The 22,194-nt window shown below is 40.2% G+C and overlaps 1 protein-coding gene and 1 long non-coding RNA gene across 2 annotated transcripts; both read right to left on the bottom strand.

Moving 5' to 3' along the window:
* Positions 1-268: 268 nt before the first annotated feature.
* Positions 269-1,569, bottom strand: LOC148716434 (uncharacterized). Its single transcript, XR_015995398.1, has 2 exons — positions 1,418-1,569; positions 269-569 (listed from the first exon to the last, which is right to left on the bottom strand). It is a non-coding gene; the product is annotated as an uncharacterized LOC148716434 (long non-coding RNA).
* Positions 1,570-6,637: 5,068 nt separating this feature from the next.
* Positions 6,638-15,365, bottom strand: LOC111340649 (TNF receptor-associated factor 3-like). The gene is made up of 5 exons (XM_022947524.2): positions 15,073-15,365; positions 12,897-13,044; positions 12,322-12,486; positions 11,818-11,973; positions 6,638-7,794 (listed from the first exon to the last, which is right to left on the bottom strand). Exons 1-5 carry the CDS (start codon positions 15,216-15,218, stop codon positions 6,781-6,783), a joined length of 1,629 nt encoding a protein of 542 aa, XP_022803259.2. The 5' UTR covers positions 15,219-15,365; the 3' UTR covers positions 6,638-6,780.
* Between the last annotated feature and the right edge of the window lie 6,829 nt (positions 15,366-22,194).

Below are 22,194 nucleotides of genomic sequence, written 5' to 3'. Positions count from 1 at the left end.
CCAACTGCACAGATCTTATTTCTATATCTCTCTCTTTTAGCCTGTTCTCCTCAGTTGCCTGCTCCCTCAAATAGGCCACCATTTCAGTTCCATTGGATTGCCTCTTTTTGGCCTTGTTTTGATTTTCACCATCCCCATCTGAAAGTGACCATTTCTTCGTTTCACTCAATGACTCCATGGCTTTGAGCCTGATATCCTTAGCTTGCTCTTGTTCTTTCTGATATTTCTCTCTTGTGTTTTCATCCTCCTTGTCTCTTGACTGATCACAGGCCTCAGCTCTCTCTATGATTTCTTTGAGTAGTCTGTCCAGCTTGGTTGGCTCAGGACTGATGCCACTGGCTTTTAACTATTGTGAAGTCTTTTTTTTTTAATTTTTCCACCAGGACCATATAATGATCTCTTACAGACCTCTTGTTAACTTTAAACTCTGCTCTTTTGTTGAGAATGTTGGCAATTTTCTCCCATGCCTGTGCTCTGCCCACAGTCTTCTCTTTAGCCCTGTATGGCTCAGCCTGCAAGACTTCATGGCACAGGAGAATGTCTTTCTGTTCACTCCATCCATTTTACCACTGTTTTAAACAATGCATGAAATTTCAGCCTTTAAAAGATAACTTATACAAGTATCCAGTTAGCTTACATGAACATCATGCCCAGTTGATCTGATATGATTAAAAAATGCAGTGTTAAACTTCTCTGTAGCATATGTAAATATAAGTCCCCCCAATTATACATTACTTCCAGTTTTCGAGCGTACACCCTATTTTTGGTAAAAATTTATATTTTTCATTCCCAAGCTGAAAATCCTTCGTTTCCCAGCGATTTTAGGCTAATTTAAATGTTCTATACAGAGGATAGTTGTACGTCAGTAAAGTAATTAATATGAATTCTACCAGTCAGCCAACAAATGGCATGGCCAGTATATAATCACCACAGTTGCAAACTGTCTTGAATTCTCCCAACCAACCTCGTGTTTAGATGAGGCTATATAAACACGGAAAAAGTGCTCTATTACTTAAGCTTAAATAATATGCTTTACGTGTAAGGGTAAGTTTAATAGCTGCAACACACATTTTATTTTCAAACCAGTTTGGGCGGTATCACGGATACCTATATTCTTTAATTTCCGTCAATCTCAGATAGTCCTTTAAGAAAGATTACTAGAGAAAAAAGTGTGTACATTCGTATAGCTAGATGTCGCACTTTGAGCCGGGCCGGGCAAAAAAGATAAACAAAATAGGAACTGCCGACTGCTTGTTGCACAAAACTAACGGACGACTTTTGATATTTATCTGTTGTAGCGAAGTTAACTTTAACCTAAGGTTAAGAATTTTTTTTCTCAAAGTACGCATTGCGCTAAGCTACTTGCAAGACTTCAGAGATTTTCGTCCAAAAAAAATTAAGCTGCATGACAACTAACCTCGAGGATCTGCTTCGACCAGCGTAATTTCCTCCTTCACCGGGAACTTGCAAGCTTGACATGACTACAAGTACAACTGCCGAGAAAATTTAATGTGGTCATCGGAGTGAATGACATCAAATCATCTTCGAAGTACGGCAATTTTAATCTCAAATCCACCTGTACCTCTGCGTTTTCTCCAGGACGTCAAATTAAGTGATCCTGCGTTGTCGACGTGACCTTTCATCAGGGACGGACGGTGTATCCATAGCAACGGCTAACGACAGCTGAAAAATCACTTCCGGCGAACGTCCGTGACACCCAAAGTCATCGATGCTTAAGGTCCCTAATAAGTGAGAGGTACGTTGCCTGGTTTTGTTTCCGACAGATGGCTTGTGAACAACAATCACACATCGACCAGCTCAACAGTGCCTGAGGATCTGGTCCTCCAGTCCGACATGGAGGAGAGTGCCACTTGTTCCAGACCAAAAGCTGAAACATCATGCGCGGATGGCGACTGTCTCCAACAGCCACTAACCGTCATCTTACCACCTTCTACAACCTCTGCATCCGCGCAAGACTTACGGCCCTCGAGAACTCGTGAGTTACGAACCTCAAGGACTCGTGAGTCTCGTTCAAAAACGCCCACACCACGTTCTACATCGCGTTCCCAAAGAAGATCTCATTCATCCAGACGCCATCGAACTTCTAATTCAAGAAGGATACGGTCGACATCCTCGTCCACTTCGCCTCATCGAAGGACGCGAGAGAAAATGAGTCGCCAAGAAAGACCACGAAAGGAGAGGACCACTCCTCCCAGTAAGTCTGCTTGAAGATTATGTGTTTGTCTTTCTCCCCTCACACTTAGCGTATTCATTAATTTCAGGACGGTGTTACAACTGTGGGAGGATTGATCACCTCCGGAGAGAATGCAGGGAGAAGAGGCGAAGAATGCCGAAGCGGAACGTAACACCAATAATTAATGGGGGGAATACGACATTCAACTTAAAGTGATGTCGCATCTCTCCCCTAACTCATGCTAACTTCACGCTAACGTCTTTCTTTAACATCATATTAACCCTAACCTTCATTGACTATCACTTTATGTTCTTCCATCCCAGCAACAATGAGCTCATTTGGTCAGTGAGTGATACCCCCAACATGATAGCTCATGGTGAAATGCAACAGTGTTCACCATGAGTTGTCGTGGATGGATAATACCGCTTTAGTTGGGGGGACTGGGAAACCAATCTTAACCATACATAATAAAAATTGCAAATCTGTTTATGTCTCGATGTAATTATTTCGAGATTGTTTCAGCTTCACAAAGACTCGGGGTTATAGGAGATTGAACATTACAAATCTAGAAAATTCTGCTTCACAATGATAGGAAGAGCCGACATCGAAGGATCAAAAAGCAGCGGAGCGCCCCAGTTGTCGGCTCTGAAAATGCCCAAGAGACTCCATCAAAATGAAACAGGGTTGGGGGGTGGGAAAGACTAGGGAGTACAGACTCAGGGCGGATTTCGAAGCAACCGAAGTACCATCGGCATGATCTTTAGTCTGCGGCAGATCCAAGAGAAATGTATAGAACAGAATATGCAACTGTATGCTGTATTCATAGACTTTACTAAAGCCTTTGATTCTGCGTCATGATCAAAGCACTACATGAAGGGATGCAGGCCCAAGTAGTTCAAGGTAAAGACATTTCCAAGAAATTTACATCTACATTATTCTCATTATACCTAACAGCAATGCTGAAAGTAGCATTTAGGAACAGACAAGACATGGAGAAGATCTCTTCAATGTGTCTCACTTCAAGGCAAAAACTCGCACTACTAGGTACTTAGTTCGAGAGATGCTGTTTGCTGATGAACTGCCCTGGTGGCTCACAATACTGCAGATATGCAACTACTTGTTGATGAGTTTGCCAGGGCTGCCGCTCAATTCAAACTACTTAACCCTCCTCCTGGGCCAGAGGTGGTAAACCAGGAGCCACTCGTACAAAGCACTGATTTTACCTACCTTGGAAGTAATGTCTCGAACACTGCTAGAATAGACAAGAAGGTTCAGAATAGAATGGGAAAGGCAAGTGCTGCTTTTGGTAAACTCCAACACCGGCTGAGGAAAAACAAACACGTTTCCTTCCGAGCAAAGTGCAAAGTCTATAGAGCAGTGGTACTATCAAGCCTCTTTTATGGAGCAGAAGCATGGATAATATACAGGTCACAGGTTAAGAAACTACATGCCTACATGATGAGACAGCTGAGACATAATGAACAGCAGATGGACTGATAAAATCAAAAATGAAGAAATCCTACGCTGGGCAGACCTGTCATGCATGACTGACATACTGATTGAGAAAAACTTTAGATAGTTGGGACACATGCACAGGATGGAAAACGACCGGCTCCTCCGACAAATGCTCTACTCCCAGCTCTGTGAAGGAATCAGAAACCAAGGAAGACATAGACTCAGATAGAAGGATCCAGCGAAACGAAATATGAAGTGGAGAGAGAGACAGAAAATCCTGGCAGACTACAGCAAATAACAGGAGATTTTTAAGAAAGAATTGAGTGCTCTCTTGGATCTAGTTATTTCTAACCGCCCCGACGTGATTTGCATTGGAGATCTCAATTGTGATTTGTTACATTCCATGGATAATGGAAAACAAGGAAGAGAATTGCTAGATATCTGTGATGTCTATGATCTTCATAACTTAATAAAAGGTTCAACTAGGATTTCCTCCTCGAAAGAATCCTGTCTGGATGTAACATTGAGCAATGTACCCTCATTTGCTCTGAAGTCTGGTATTGTTGACCTTGGATTGAGTGACCATATGCTAATTTACACAATTTTTAATAAGAAGTTATTGAACCCGAAAGCCCGCCCAACAAAAGGAAGGTGTTTTAAAAAGTTCAATGAAGAGGAATTTAACAAAGATCTGCAGCTCGGTCCGTTTCATGCGGCTTATGTATTTGAGGATATAGATGACATCTACTGGGTATGGGAAGAGTTGTATAAAAATATATTGGATGATCATGCCTCCATCAAATGAAGAAAAGTCAGGGAAGTCTTCCGTCGATCGAAATTTATCACCCCAGAAATAAAAGCCATTAGTCACAGGAATGCTGTTAAGCGAAAATATAACAAGTCAAGAACGCCTGACAACTGGGAGGCATACAAGATTATGCGTAACCGTCTAGTAACCATGCGACGCAAGTTCGTGATTAATCACTTTGGTCAGTTTTGCTTAAGTGCCGCTGGGAAACCCAAAGAGTTCTGGAACTCACTTCGTCCTCTGATGCATTCAAAGACATGCGCACCAACTGAATGCATCACACTCAAAGAGAACAATAAAACAATTAAAGATCAGAATCAACTTACTGAATAGTTAATTGAAATTCTGAATAGTTAATTAAAAAATGTGACAGAAAGCCTGTCAAATATTCCAAGGAGCTGGAATCAAGATGAACAGTTCGAGTTCGATTTATTAATCACGAGTTGGTCAAGACTGCTCTACAGAGAATGAAAGCAAACAAAGCAACTGGTTATGACTTGATACTACCACGTGCACTCAAGGTGTCTATTCCATCAATTACACGGCCTCTTAGTCATGTAATTAACACTATCATCATTTCGAGAGCAGTCCCTGACTCTTGGAAACGAGGAGAGATCGTACCACATCATAAAAAGGACTCACAATTAGAGAAGGAAAATTTCCGACCAGTCACAGTTCTTCCAGCAATGTCTAAGATCTTTGAACATCATATTCATCAACAATTGACAGTTCACTTAGAGAAGATTCTTCATAATTCTATATTTGGATACAGAAAATATCATGGGTGCCCGACGGCACTCCTTGCACTTACTGAACAGTGGAAGTATGATCTTGATAATCTTAACATTATTGGCACAGTGGCCATTGATTTAAGTAAGGCCTTTGACTGTCTACCACATGACTTAATTCTGGAAAACTTAAATTCTATGGCTTAGGTGATCAAGCGCTATCTTTAATGCGAAGCTATCTCTCTTCTCGCCATCAAAGAGTGAAGCTCGGCACCGCCTTCTCCACGTGAGAAGGGGTGTTAAAAAAAGTCCCTCAGGGCGCTGTCTTGGGACCAGCATGGTTTAATATTTTTATAAATGATTTGGCGTATGCAATAACACGATGCAGGATTATTAACTATGCGGATGATACAAATATCCATTGTTCCAATAAGAACGTATGTGCCGTTGAAGACAACCTAAATAGTGATCTTGAGAACGCAACTACATGGTTTATTCAAAATGGCATGAGAACAAATCCGGAAAAGTACCAGGCTATGGTACTTGGCAGAACAGAAGATAAGCTACTCCTTCAATCGGGTAAAATTGATATCAGAACCGCAGAAAAGACTAACCTCTTGGGAGTTGTACGCGGTAGTAAGCTTGAATTCGATGATCAAGTTTCGAGTATTTGCTGCAAAGTGAGTGCTAAAATAAATGCGCTTAATAGACTGAAAAATATTTTACCACTTAAAACCAAGGAATGTTATATCGTTCGTTCATACTACCGAATTTTTATTACTGCAACCAAGTTTGGCACCATTGCGGAAAAAGAAACACTGCATAACTCGAAAAAGTCAATGAAAGAACGTTGAGATATGTCTATAATGATAAACATGCATTTTATCAGCATCTCTTGGATAGTATAAGACTACCCTCCATGGAATCTCGAAGAATTAAAGACATGTTACTGACAATACATAACAGGATATCGAACAAAGCACCACGGGCAATTAAGAATCTTATTAACTTACGCTCATTTAAGTACAATCTCAGGTGCCAAGAATACGTTTTATCTTTACCTAAAGTTAACACTACCAAATATGGACTCAAGTCATGGAGATATTTTGCAGCCAAGAAATGGAATGAACTCTCAAATGATATTAGAATAAAAGCGGGCACCAAAGAAATATATAGCGGTATTTATTAAAGAAAGTTTCGCTTTTCCGTTTTGTTGGTATTGACAACAACTTAACGCGTAAGTCCCCACACACACGCACGCACGCACACACACACACACACACACACACACACACACACACACACGTTATTGTAGGTGCACGTCATCCTGTATGGAGTAATGTTGCTATCAGCTGTCGTTTTGAACTTTGGCTGTCTCGTCTTGTTTGTTATGTCTTAATGACGGGTAGCAAACTCCAGTTGTACAAGATAAAAAGATGCAGCTATCTTTCTTGAAGGAGGTTCGAGGTTCCCTGACATTTTTCCGGTCGTTTGCTCCTTAAGCACAAGCTCTTTCGAGTCATAGGTCGCTTGTGATATCATGATCATCCAAACATATTTTGAGAAAACACGGAGACTGAAGTGAAAACCAGGCTTCAGTAAACTTGACCTCCCGTATCTACTGTTATCTTTATAAATAACGTATTATCCCGAGCGTATCCCCGGGTCCGTAAGGTGCGATGTGCTATGAAGGTCGGGCATCCCGACGCGATGTTCATATCTGATGTGGGTTTCTTGAAACTGGAGCTGTTAGGATCAGGACGAAAAGAATCCGTAACATCCGCTGATCCCCCCTGATCCAACAGTCTGAAGGTCACTTTATGATGAAATGGCCAAGGTAATAAAGCGTCGTATTCACCTCTCATAACTACAAAAAACAGAGACATGTATTCGTCTTTACCGATTCCATCACCGTTCGGATAGGCTCTCGCACAAACTTTGTATCCAAACCGACCTACATAAAACGGAGGACTGTATATGGAAGGCGTCCTACCGTTCTTAGCCTCCTGAAGTCTTTTTGGCCAGGCATCAATTTTCCATATATACATTCCTTCATAGGATGTGGCTTCAAGCATTTGAATTTTAATATCTTGTTCGGCGAGGTTGATATCATGCAATGCTAACTGATGCTCGTGTCTATCGAGCCGCGCTGAACTGGACCCTGCAGTACTGTGCTCCACCACTGCCGTCGCCCTATTATTCATAGCCCGCGTTGCTTCACGTTTTAAGCTTGCAATTTGAGTTTCATGTTCTCGGATTGCCAGTCTAAATTCCTCCAGCTGAGCCGACACCTGTTCTATGGACGGTAAATTAGATAAACTGCCGAGCTTCTGCTGAATTCCACTCAAGTTGTTCTTCTGATCGGATAAGGTCCGTTCAATATGATCAACTTTAGTAAAAAGAACACGCATGTCGCGCACGGCAACAGCAAGTGCTTCCCTTTGATCGTCAAGCTGCGTCTGTAGACTAACCTTATCCGTTCTTAAAGTGATAATTGTTTGATCCATTTCAGATAGTTTTTTCTTGAATCGAGTTAAAGTTCTGACCGTAAGGTCCAAGTGTTCTTTTGTCTGCTCTGAACAATGTTCTTGGACGATGTTTCTAGGGCCCTAGGAGGTAGTCAAGGAAAAAAAATATTTTCATATCCAACAGAATTCTCTTATTCCAAGATCATCAATCATAAAATAACCCGTGCATGATTGGTCGACGATGCATGAATAAGTACAGTACCGCACGCGTGTACTACAAAACCCACTTTCAATGCATGTAGTTTCGTGCGTGGAGTAGAAAAATTACACCAGCTTGCAGCGATCGGGTGCCGCATAGGACAATATTGTGTGCCCAAAAAGTAAAATGCAAAAGTTAAGTATATATGGCATGGATCAAATAAATGCAGTGCTCAACATATATACGGCATGGACCAATATATATGGCATATAAAGCTCTGCTTTCATGTCCAAATTGAGCACTATGGGACGAGTCATTGCAGCTAGCATTGTGCATAGCTCACTAGGCTCTTCTAGTTTTAAGCACTCTGGCGTGGCTTTGACGATACCACAAGTGTGGGATCGTTTGGGGATCCATATCGGTTCTCCCCCATCCTAGCATCAGCACTGCACTGATGAGGCCCAGAAGGCCGAAACAGCACTGTCTGAAGTTATATATATTGGCGTTTATTTTTAACATATAAATCATTCACGAAAAAATGTATATCGGCCGTAGGACAAAAGTACGAAAAATATATACGGCTATTGTGCCCGTTATCGCTTTGGCCAGCGGTGTTATTTTGGAAAGCGGGAAAACTTTGCATCTGATCGAGGAATCGAGCAGAGAAGGAATAATTATGGCGAACTTTACTCCCACTGTCGACTTACTTGTTCGACAGATTATTGATCATCCTCAATTCAAAGAAGCCTTGCCAGCTAGGTCTTCCGATAGTTGAACAAATATTTAGAAACTGACTTCTTGAGCCGATGATTTCTTCATACAAGAGATAAAGTGGCTCAAGTAAACTTTCGCCAGTGCTTTGCACTTCGCACTCAAATATGAAACACCTAACAACGTATGCATGATCCAACCTCGTTTCCAGGGTCTCTCAACTTCCTGCCCCCTGGAGCGAGCGAGGAGAGACCCTGGTTTAGGCTGGTCACGTGTCTCCCAGATTTTAGGAGATTTCAAATTGGCGGTTTGAGGGAGGGGCAGATAAGTGGGATTTTCTCTCCACTTAGTCCACTGGCGAGCGTAACTTATTGGCAATAAAAACAAACTACACGTGAAGCGCTTCAATCCGAATGCCAACTGAGAATATTCAGCAGACGCCCAAAAAGATCAGTATATCTTCCACTACGGTAAATATCAATTGTTGCAGGCTTTGTAAATCAGTTGGGGACGTATCTTTCTCGAAGAACATCTATGCGAAAGGAAATCGCGCATCGCTCGCCGCCGCCGAGGACATTTATGGCCGGCCGTTGAGACAAGAAAAATTTTTTCCACATCTATCATGTAGGCCTTGAAAAGACGCTTGAAAAATTTTATTTCTTTCAAAACGGTGATCAGTGAAAGTCAGAGTTTTATCGAAACGGTGAAGGGATGTACAGAAATATCACAATCTGTGTCACGCACCCTGGCTATGATGCAAGGGAATCTGAGAGAAGCCGTCGCGGTCTAAATTTCGTAAAAGCACCAACACAAATGCAGTCTTTGGCTGGAAAAGAGGTAAACAACTGTATCTTCGATAGTGTTTTGCCAGATTTGTTTTTTGTTACGTCTCGACGGTCCCAGATACTTCTTTGCCGCTTCTGAGTTGCGAGTATTTTTTAACGAAAGGTGACAAATTTCTTTCAGAATGAGCTACCTTCGATTGACTCAGATTGACTGTCAGATATGTTTGCGAAGATGTTGTCCATGACCAGGAAAATTCGTGCCGATTTTTTTTTTTGCGCTCGTCTAACCGATCTCTCTTTTTCTAGTACCTATTTCCTTCAGAAAAGGAAAAATATGCGCACGCGATTGCACGTAACTGTTCGCTTTCCTTTGTTTACATAATTTGACGTGCCAGTGTTCAATTTAGTCCCAAAAAAACCTGCGGCTGCCGGTGCTCGTTCTTATTTGATCTTTAATAAAGGTATTCAAAGGCGGAACAACATAAACAACTGGACGAAATGACAAGGAAGGTAAAGGTCGTTGATTGTTTAACTTCTCGAAGAAGAGTGAAGAATTAAGAAGATGAAAAATCAAAGATTTACCGTATCCCGTTGGTAAAATGGCCAAAACATTTCTGCCCGAATACATCGCATCTAAACACTGGACTTGTTCGGGTTTTAAATTAAGGTTACAATACCAACTCCGAGATATAGCGACTTGAACGCTGCTATAAAACGTGGCGACCTGAACAGCGATGGCGTCGATTTGAAGATGACAAAGGATATGAGGCAAAAATCGAGCAAACAAACGACTCGTCCCTAAGGAATTTTTTTGCTCTCTAAACACGAGACCAGCCTAAACCAGGCTCTCTCCTCGCTCGCTCCAGGGGGCGGGAAGATGAGAGACCCTGGGAACGAGGTTGTGCATGATCATCTAATCGGCGTTCAAAATACTCCAAGACACTGGTGTTTTCAGCGTGAAGATTTCTACGAGCTTGACGAAAAAGGGATGGAATAGAGCTCTCGAAAATTGCTCTAACTCATCAATCCTGTCAAGGGCCGCCATGTTATTTTCTATCAATCTTCCGCTGACCAAATTGACATTGGGCACAATAACCATATATATATTTTTCGCGCATTCGCCCCATATTTATATCGTAAATTATCTCTAGATATGCAAGGAATAAAAGTTGATACAAACAGATTCACAGCCGACATTTGTTTTTTTGGAAAAGAATATGGAAACCAATGATACAAATATGTGTCTGTATGAATCATGTGTATTTGGTCCATGCCATATATATTCCATACATATCATATTTATTTGATCCATGGCATATATATTTAACTTTTGCACTTATTTTTGCGCCAACAATATTGTCCCATACGGCACGCCATATGCAGCTGAACTGGACCAGCCTGGTTGAATATTGCCAATATATAAATAGATTAATACGGTCTTCGTCATTCACGACTACAAAATGCGTGTAGTCTTTCACACGAATGTGAATGAGAATTTATATTTCTCTAGAGTTAATGATTCTGAAATGCGTTCCTGCGTCGGATAAAATGCGAAGTTGATCATTCGCTTCAAGAAACTGCCGTTTAGTTACTTAGTATAGAGTGCAATATTGGATTTCTGTTTTGCAGTCGCTCGTCATTCACACATTTTTAAAGATAAATAGATCATGCACGCTGATAACTGACATGCTTTGTAAAAGGCCAAGCTCAGTTTGCATTTCGTAATTATTTTGCAAAATGATCGCTTAATGGAAAACATAATGACATTTTCCAAACCTTTGTTACAAATTTGGACACGCACACTTCTCTAACCCATCATAACTTCATAATTGTTTGCATTTCATATTAAAGGTCCTTTAAGATGTTTTCAAAGGTTTACCTTTTACCTCTTTATGCCTACAGTAACCCTTTAACTTCCAGGGTGACCAAGACAGACTTTATCCTTACAATATCAACACAATATCCAGCAGACAAGAGATGAGAATAAAGAACACACTAACAATCAGGGGATAGTTAGTTGATCTCATACCAAATTCTCTGAGTTAATATCAAATGAATTTTATGGCAGACAGTGAGGAGAACTACCAAAATGAATGAGATCTTGGTAGTGAAGGGTTTAATACATTTAAAACCATTTCAAAATCCTTAGTTCCCAGAAATCACCAAATGCATGAGTGTTGAAAAGATTCCCTACCCTCATTGCTGATGTGTGCTTCAGACTAATTGATAAACAAAAGTGGGGGTTCTAAACTGCAGACTGGAGTTGAGTGTTGACAAAACTTTCCTTTTGCAATTAAATAATTTCAAGCTCTTATTTTTCTTTTCAACACTTAATAGGCTTCTCAAATGATCTGGGTTTATATTTGTTGTGAAACTAAATCTCAATAAACAAAAAGTAAAGGTAAAGGTATTACCTGTTTGCCACAGGTTTAAAGGCAATAAGTTCCTTCACAAGTTCATATGCCTCACCTTAAAAGAACATCCAGAAATACTGTATGGACAAACTATCTGGGCTAAAGGACAGTGATTCTGGATATGATCATCCATTAACTCACGGGGTATATTCACTTCACCACACCCTTCAGGACATGACAGTGGGAACTTTGTGCAGGTCTTCTCATGGTCCTGAAAAAATGTGGGAAAGGAAATCTGTTAGTTATTGGTATCAACCTTAGCCAATATATCTTACATAATAACAGCATGGTTTTCCCTAAGATCATTTTCTCAAAGGAGACTAAAATAAAATTAAGTAAAAAAAATTAGGAAAGTAAAAGAAAAGATACACTAAATACTGAGAGGAAATTAGGATGGCTGAGAAATTAGGGAGATGGAAGGAGGATTGAAAATGAAGAGGAATGAAGAGTTAATCGCAATTAAAATCAATTTCCCAAGCAAGAAGAGCAATGATGGCTATATGCTGGTGTTATTAGGCTACTCTGCATGAAGCAAACCATTCATTTCCATAAACCACACCTTTTGTTCTGCTTGAGTTATTAGCACTTTACACCACTGACAAGGTATCTTCTTGTGTAAGCAGGTCTTTTCTATGTGCTCCTGTAGGTCTTGTGCTAGTAATTGGATGTTACAGCCTGGGTTTGGACAATGAACTTTCCTAAAATCACACTTGGTTAGGTGTTCCTGTTAGGCAAGAGTGGAAAAGAAAATAAACACAGCTAAAATTCCAATTAACATAGAATTGCACATTGAATCTGTAATGTGAGAGGTGATGAAGAAGTCTACACATATGTGCCATAAACAATACCATTAATATAAAATTAAGGTAAATAAGTCTGAAGATGACTGAAATCACAATTTATACTCTGTTTTTTATCTCATACATTACAATTATATTGAGGAATCATCTTGTGCACAACCAAACTAACAATGAAGTGTGCCCAAAATAAAAGGAACCAAACATGTGGTTGAAAATTGATTGTGAAAGACAACTGCACACAGTTCTTTCACTACTTTACAACATGAATATTTCTATAATGAAAGACTGGTGGCAATTTGACTTAATCTGTGCCTATTTCAAAAAAGAAACTTACCAAGAGATTCTGTAGCTTTCCCTTCCACTTGCAGCCAACATCATGATTGTTGCAGAAACAGATTAACTGGTTTATTTCCCTTTGACATGAGATGTCTTGAAAGGATGGATTCACATTCTCTCCATCCAGTGGACACAGTCCTTCCAAACTTAAGGGTTTATTTGGAAAAATATAAATTTTTGTTTCTTATTTACATTATAACCTACATAACAGGCTGAGGGTCTATGTATCTGATAGTATTATATCTCCGACACTAGGCAATACATTTATTGAATTAAGATATTTTTTTCACTGTTCCTTGTTTCTTTCCTTCTCAATTTTTTAAGACTCCCACAAGACAGTTTTTAACACTTAACAATAGCCTTATCATCATGCTTTGAAGAGAGATGAAATACACAATGTTTGTCTCTTCACAAATGATCTTTTCAAGTCATCTAACAAGTGACAACCAATAATCATGAGAAAACAGTGGCTTTTCTGACTCCCTCAAGTTAAGCAAGTTGGCAAACTTCAATTAATTTGTCGTTAAACTTATTCCTCCAAACAAGGTAACTTGGGCCAGTCTGCATTTAATTTCTGCAAATAATTTCTGCTTGTGAGAGGTCATTTATCCAATACTTAAGGCTTTTAAATTGGAAAAAGAACACACCTATTTTTATGTTTCCAACAAAACAAGGTGACTGATCATGAAGTTCACGATCTCAGAAGCTTCCCTTTTCAAATGGTATAATTCTATATTTCCTTCCTTTCATCAGTGACAATGCAAAGCAATAAGCAACATGCTAACACTGTGTGCATCTTCAACCATATCACTCACATTAATCTTTTTATTTAATCGTGGATGCTCTCCTTAGTTAAGTAAAAATTGTGCCAAAAGCCTCAAATAAATATATCTTATTACACGTTTTGTTGTGTAGTATCGCTGAGCATTTTTACAAGTTGTGCCGTATTTTGACAAGCCCATAGGGCAAGTCAAAATACAAATAACGAGTAAAAATACTCAGCGATACTACACAACAAAATGTCTAATAAGTTATTTATTATCCAATACGCCAAACTGTTACTTCAGTGCGGGCGAATTTCGCGGATATTTATTTACCGTGAGTGTGTGACAGAAGTATGCGAAGCAGAACGGAACTGGCGCGTTGTTGTGTCGCTGATTCTATTTTCTTCATTACATGAAGAAATTTTCTGGCTGTCAAGCTGTTTTTCTTCGTTCGATTCATCTAATGAACTTAGATCTATATTTGCCAGCCATTCTGACTCTTCATCATCGGAAATATGGTTCAAATTGTCCGCCCTTTTTTTTTTCGTAACTACAATCCAATTCTTCACTTGTGCGATGCGAGAAAACCTGTTTAACCGGTACTACAATAGACAAGTACAAATACCACGTGATATTTGTACACGTCTATGGCGTTATTTGTACTTGTCTAGGTGTAGTTGGATAATAAATATATCTTATTAACCAAGCGCAAGGGCCGTACTGGGAGAATATCGGCCCAAGGTATTGACAGTACGGACCAAGCGCCAATATTCTTCCAGTACGGTCCCGAGTGAGCTTGGTTAATAAGATTTATTATACGACTGAAGTTCAAAGGGACACAAGTGCGGTATCATTCAGGACCATTCGGGACAATGCCCGGTCCAATACTGAGAGAATATTGACCGGCAATAGAGCATATTGATTGGTTGATTTTAGTTATTGGCCCTCTGACTGCCCGAGTCGTGTAATAAGATTGGTTATCACCAGCCTGATTTGAGTGCTAATAGGACAGTCTAGACATTATACTTGTAATTGGACAGTATGCGTCGTATCATGCATTACGGCGAGTAAAGGATTTTTTTCTTTTTTTTTTAAAACTGTCAATAGAAATTTTAAATCGTTTAACGATGTCTGAAACCTGAATACGTTCAACATCCTGCGTCACGAAAACACGGCCGATCAGAACTATAGTTGTGATCAAGCGAACTGAAAAATTCAACATGCGAAGCCTTGAATTCTGATGTCTTACCGATCATTGAAAAACACAACTACGATAACTCATGGTCGTTCCAACATGCGTTTGTAATTGTCTGTTGGATCGAAAGCTCACCGCTTGAGGCACGCAACGAATGAAACTATAAAATTCATAAGCTACGGTAAAATCACACAACAGCGAACGTACTAACTCACCTTACAGAAGCTTTAAGGCATCTAGAACAAAATCTGTGGCCACATGAAGTTTGCAATGGATCTTTCAGTACATGTTTACAAAGAGGGCAGGCATAACGATCTGGCAGCTTGTCTTCAAATTGAACGTTATCAATTGTATTATCCATTTGCTATTGTAAGTCTTTATAAACTCCTCCGTTTAGTGCGAAATAAAGCAGCTGAAATAGAACTTAAAAGAAGGGCAACCGAAAGTATGGGTTAGAAAACAAAACCTAAATATGCTTACACAGTATGATTTTTGCTTACGTAGTTCACTTTCGGTTTCGATCCCCTGGCACAGTGACGCTATATATTGTTCGTTGAGGGTTGAACACACAAGTTTATAGTACAGCGGTTAAATTTAAATTACGTCGTGTAAGCTGTAGCACGTGTTCCCTACGAAAAGTTCAAACCCGAAATGTGTAAGATCTTAGTGAACAAAGGATGAAGAAATACAAAAACTAATGAAAATTTTTTCAATATGTTTTGGTTATTTACAAGGCTATCAATGCGCCAATAAACCTAACAGTAACGTTTGAATTTTGGACGGTAACTTCGAATCTTAAAGGGTAAATTCTAAGAGAGATTCTCCTTGGAGTGTTGAGTCAATTTTTTACTTGTCAACACTTGAGCGTCAAACAATTCGTGAAATAACGAGAATTTCAGGAATTTTATAGAGCCAAGCGTAGTCTTAAGCCAGTCCCACACTGGGAAGAATATTTTCCATTATCAATTTAGGTCACTAATCCGCAACGATGTTGTGAAATTAACAAGGGCAGACAAAGTACCGGTAGCTAGAGAGAGTCTGAGAAATCCACTTTGGTGCAACTTGCGTGGAAGTACTGGTCACAACTGTCGCATCGCAGCCAATCTTCTCCATCGTCGTCATGGCACACTATACAGACGTTGATGTTTCTCCTACAGCGGACGGAACATGTATTTCATTATCATTCACTTACATATGTCTTCTTTTTTATTGGGTCAGGTCTCATACTTTGACTCTTAACTCTCTATCAGGATCAAACCCTAAGCTTAGCAAGATTAAAGGATATGCAGTTTGGAAACAGGCTGTGACTTAGGTTACTTACTCGTAGATGTCATCGTAACAACAGCCAAACACCATAGACGTTATTAGTGCACGTTCGGTTGCTATGTCGAAAGCTACATCTACGGAAGACTCTTCGCACAAACATCCAGCAAACTGAAGGAACGATCGAAAACAACAATCAGTCATTGGAAAAGATGAGTGAAGCCAATATGTAATATTCCGTTAAATTCCTTTTAAGGAAGAAATAATTGGTTGTTAAGGTATATTTAATCGAATGTACTTCTTCCAGAGGCTAGCCTGTAGAACGGTAATGCTAGTTACCTTGTGAGGGTAAATATTTCGTACCTTAACACCTCATGATTTAATGAGAATAGTGACTTCTGTATTGAACTTAAAACTAAATGTCACGTGTGGGTGCAGAGCGAGTTAGCTACCTACGAGATAAATGAGAATTCCGCAGCTGTACCCATCCTTCTGTTTAAAGTGCACCGGCTCGATGCAAGGCCATGATAGAGAAAGCCAGCCCGTTTTAGCGTCAGCGACCTCACTACAAATATCATGACAGGCACATAAAGGGTTCACTTTATTCTCAAAGTGACTGCCGTTTTACATTGAAGGAACAGCTTTTTTCACTTACGACTTAATAATTTTACACTTGTTATAAGTACTGAAAGTAGACATTGCATGCCTATCATGTTCGCTCTTCTGTTAGTAGAACAGGGCAAGTCAATAAGTCATGTCGATCTACAGTACTTAGTCGCTACTAGATAAATAGGGTTTATTACCACGAGGGACGCTTTTATATATTTTATGAAACCGCAGTACACATATATGATTTTTATTTATTCAAATTCATTAACGGGTTTAATACGAACTAACATAATGACCTGCTCCCAGTTGGCTTGTTAGCTCAGTTTGTTGAGCACTGCACCGGTATCGCAGAGGTAATAGGTTCAAATCCCGTACGGGCCTAAAATTTTTTCAGGCCTTATTTCCACCTACTAGATAAGTAGGGTTTATTACTGCGAGGAACGCTTTCGTACATTTTACGAAAGCGCGGTACACATATATTATTTTCATATATTTACTGAGTCGTCGCCATCATTACGCATTCCAGTCTCTTAGTCAAAAATTGTCTTCAGTTTTTAAATGTCATCCTTTCGCGGGATTTCGCAATATTCGCGGGTTTCATAATTTGCCCGCAGACCAAAATTAGTGTTTATTCTTACCCTCGACGAATGCCATCGATATAGCGTCACCCCTCCTGGCAAAGGTGACGTGACGCTGTAGGAGTGCTATAGCTCATTACAGAAACGTGAGAGGACTGGGAAGAGTGTGGTCGTTTTCCGTTCGTTTGAAAAACTAAGATATTCAAATGAAAGAAGATCGACTAAACATGAGAGTAGAGAAAGAATAGAAAGAAGAATAGAAGTATTTAGAGGAGGAAAATGGCAAAATGACAACTTTTCAAATATCACCTAAAACAGAGAGTTTGTATGGATTGGGCAGACAGGGCAAACAAAAAAGGGTTTATATGGAATTTTTGCAACTTTTGCAAGGCTTCAATTTGGACACTTTTCCGCTGAAAACTCTCAAACTTGGCTGGGTAGCTTTTCATTCAGGAACATTTCAGTTGAAATGTTTAGATTTTCAATGTAATCAATATAAGAAATTCGTCCCAGTCCTCTCACGTTTCTGCAATGGCCTATATCGAAAGCGTTCGTCGATAGGCCTTAACACATTTTTCCGGCAGAATTTCGAGCATAATAGGGCCTCAGGAGCAGAATACATGATTGGGGCATAATCCGAGCAGAATAGGCCATTTTTGGCCATTTTGCATATACTGGGGCCTGGGAGCGAGTACGAGAGGGAGCTGGGCACGAGCATCCGAGCAAAACAAGATGGAGGAACCAAACCCGCAACCGGTAGAGACATCCCTAATGATGTATTGATCTACTTACCTAATCTAGTGTTCAAGTTAGTAATGTTAGCAGCTGTGACAGTGGATGGACAAAGACATTTCTGATATGGTTCATGGTTGTCCCAGACTCTTTTTACAAGTTATTACCCATGTTAGTTTTAAGGATTAAATAATAAATGCGCATATGTTGGGTTAGCCTCACCCTGGAAGGGCGATATAATGTCTTATTCATCATGTTGGAGTATTTTGAACCCAGGAATATCGACTTTTACAGAAGCATAATTCGAGCATAATAGTACTCTTGGAGCATAATCTCGAGCAGAATAGCCTTTTTAACCTGACGCTAAAACGGGCTGGCTTTCTCTATCATGGCCTTGCATCGAGCCGGTGCACTTTAAACAGAAGGATGGGTATAACTGCAGAATTCTCATTTGTCTCGTAAGTAGCTAACTCGCTATGCACCCACACGCGACATTCAGTTTTAAGTTTATTCTCATTAAATCACGAGGTGTTAAGGTACGAAATATTTACTCTCACAAGGTAACTAGCATTACCGTTCGACAGGCTAGTCCCTGGAAGAAGTGTATTCGATAAAATATACCTTAACAACCAATTATTTTTAAGTTCTTTCCATGGCTCAGTCTATTTTCAATCGTCTGGGGGAGGGTAAGAAAGTTACCACAATGTTGCGTCGTTGGTCGTCTTTAGGACTGGGAACACCGGAAGTGAAGATTGCGTCGGTCCCAGTTCCCGCTTTCGCAGGCAACAAACTTAGATTCAGCTTCCTGAGAGGCCAGAACCCGCTCAAATTGCAAGAGATCGGAGCCTGAAGAAAATCAACAGCAAATACAAGACCAGGGGGACATCTGACGTGAAAAAAGTGCCATTACATGCTCGCATCAATCAGTTTGCAGCTCATTATCTAAGCGTCAGACGCAACACGATATTTTGCAGTGCTTGCAGAGAAGCTGTTTCACAAAAAAAGCATTTTGGCATCCCTTTGTGCCTCCAAAAAACACGCCAGTGAGAAAGAAAAGATCAAGAAGTCGAAGTTGAGAGAACAAACCATTACCGAAGCACTCAGTCGAGAGAGGCCGAGTCATCAAAACATCAAGTGTGTAACTCAAGATAAAGAAAATATGATATTTTATTAACCATAAATGCATAATTTTGGTTTTTGGACTGGTTTTGTATGTTTTATTTTAAAGCATACATTAAGAACAAGAAGCATGACTTTCAAAAAACGTATATAACTTTGAGCATAATAAATAAATCAGTGAAATGTTCGAAACGTTGAGAGGGAGATGAGTGTCGGAGCCAGGCATGACAATGATGACCGATATTGTAAATTTCTGTGCTGACTTTAAATTTTCCAACTCACAACTCAACATAAGGCGTTCTCTCTCACACATTGATCGCTTTATTATCAAGGCTACAAACGTAGCTTCACGGTCGGTCGGTAAGATTCAGAAGCCTGTAGCAGCGTAAAAATCTGTTGTCGATGGTTTTGTGTAGGGCTGACCTCACAAGACCGATCGTTCTTTCAAACTATCCTACCCACCATGGCGCACAGCTGAGGTTGAACTGCCACTGGATCTGACCGGTGGAGTGGTAGGTCTGTAGTCGTTGGTCTTTCATTACAGTTTTCATCCACTTGGCAGTAACGACAAAGGTTCGACCATTATCCGAATAGATTCGATCAGGTCTCCCTCACACGCGCGATAAATTTCCTCAGGCTCATCAAGCACTTTGCTGTTTCTAGGTTCGGTGCGATCCGGAAGGACTCTTTGTGTGTGGCTGCAGGTACAAAGGACATATGCCTTCCCTCTTAGATATCGTATAGGTCCAGCATAGACTATTTCGATCAATTGATACGGACTAGTCCCTTGAGTCCGGGTAGTCGGCAAATTTCCAGGGGTAGAAGCTGCGTTCGCAATTGTTTGAAATCGTTTACATCCATGACAGGCCCTTCGCACTTTCCTCACCAGCTGCCTCAATTTTGGGAGCCAATACCAACTACGCGCCTTACCCATAACATAGTTAGTTAGTCCCCTCTACTAACTATGGCCATAATTAGCCTCACTCTTCCATGTTGTGTTTTCCGGTATCCTCCCTCCGCTAATCGAAAACTCGCAGACTCAGATTGCTTGTGGGTACCAGGTATATTGGTTACTGTAGTGTATTGAGAACACAGTGAAAGTACTTGTACTAGTGTTAGTGATATTACTGTAAGATTACTGAGTGATGTGGAAGTACTGTTACAAAGTAAGACTATTCTACCAGCTTATAAGATACTTGATCAACGAATAAAGATAGAATATAGTAGTAAGCAATTGAGGAGTGTGTGTCTCCACTAAATGAATACACAACAGTTACTCTCTTTGTACTCGGCCTCGGCACTCTACAAAACCATCTTTATTGGACTGTAAATTCAGCGCCACACGATCTCGCTCGGTGTCACTGCCCTTTTGAACCTGCCTATCAGTAAAGCAGGCTCTGGCGACTCGTCTCTTTGGTGTGTGAATCTCCTCATCCACGCACAAAAATGTACATGGCTTTGCGTAACTGGAATTTGTGCAGTATTTCTTCTACTTCGTTTCTCTCATCAACTGCAGCAGCTAGCACCTTTTGCGTGAGTTTTGTTTCGGCTTGGTTTTCTTCCGTAAGATGGTTCAGTACGTCAGCCTGCAAATGTGCGAGGATCGTGAGCCACTCGGAGCAATGCCACCTGCAGTTATCTGCCTGCCAACTATATTAAACTACTAGCCACCGACAATTATCTCCACGCCACCTACAATTACCTACTTGTCACCTGCAGTTATTTACCTGCCATCTATAGTTAGTAGATGGCAGGTATTGTCTCTTTTAAAATCTAAAAATTCAGTCGCCCAATGAAACTGTTCTTAGTCTGAACAAATATTTTATTGATCAAGTTTGTTGAGCTGGTTTGTAAAACAGTCGCAAAAACTGTCTCTCGTTTCCCCGCAAATTATCTTTGAATTGGACTGGTAGTTTTAATTGAGGAAAGCTGTCTCAAAAAAGTGCGATTTATGAATAAATCGCACCGGTGAGAGCCAATCAGATGTGGAGATAGACACTATGAGAGTGAAGTGTCTTCCATAAGCACACAATAGAAACACCCAGAAGGCCTAGAGTTCGACCTCCCGATAAGGTGTCCAACAGGCTAGCCAACAGCCTCTCCCGCCTGTCGACATAAGATGCAAAGCTGTTCAGTGTCTTAAGCGCAGCAACTTCTCATCCAGTCGACCTAAGTAAACCCTTTCCCAAAAACGTACCCTTTTTAGATGACTGATCTGCAATGAGATCTTCCAATTCTATCCAAAAGATCTTTTGATCCTGCGTAAAACATAACAAGAAGAAGGGAAGATTGAAAGAAATAGCCGTGACATTCCTTGGGAGAATTTTTGGTCAAAAAATTGATGCATAAAATGATTTTAAGCAAAAGTTTAAAATAAAAAAAATAAAAAACTCTCACCTACCACATCTTGCCTTGACTCATTTTCCCTTGATGTTTACTTTAGTCTTTGTGGGTCAAAATTTTTGCTTCACTTTTTTCTTGAGGAACCCTCTGAAAACCATATTTGAGCGACAGAAGGCCTCTTCGTAAAATAGTTGATTTCTGCTACATGATTAATCATGTCTTCAAAAAATCCTAAAATGAGAACGTATTGGAGTGTTGAAGAATGACGCTGTCAATATTGAGCTCGTCAGATCGGAGGACATTAAAAGATCAGGGAAAACTATCTGAACAGTTGTACTGATCTCGTCACCCCAGTTCCGAAAAACGAACTTGATTTAGGGTTCATGGAGTCTTTTTTTTATCAAAAGCCACTCAGAACAAAGTGTTCCTAAAGTTTGCCCATGCAAGATGAGGATTGTCTTTGCGCCGTAAGTATGGGTTCCTATAGAAAATAACGTGCCCAAATGTACTAAAAGAATTGAAAACTCACAAGGGTGTAGGCAAGGGATAAAGGTATTAGCCTTTATTTTCATTAGCTGTTGCATCATTGCTTTAAGGATCAGATATTGCCCCCAGACATTTTGAAAAACTCACTGAAATGTCGCATTCATCCAGATGAAAGTATACCTTTTAGTTCCTTATCAATTCTTCTAC

Source organism: Stylophora pistillata, chromosome 14 (assembly GCF_964205215.1).
Source record: "Stylophora pistillata chromosome 14, jaStyPist1.2, whole genome shotgun sequence".
NCBI classification, from domain to species: domain Eukaryota; kingdom Metazoa; phylum Cnidaria; class Anthozoa; order Scleractinia; family Pocilloporidae; genus Stylophora; species Stylophora pistillata.
The sequence above is the reverse complement of the archived record's forward strand: the minus strand, read 5'-3'. Positions and strand labels throughout refer to the sequence as shown.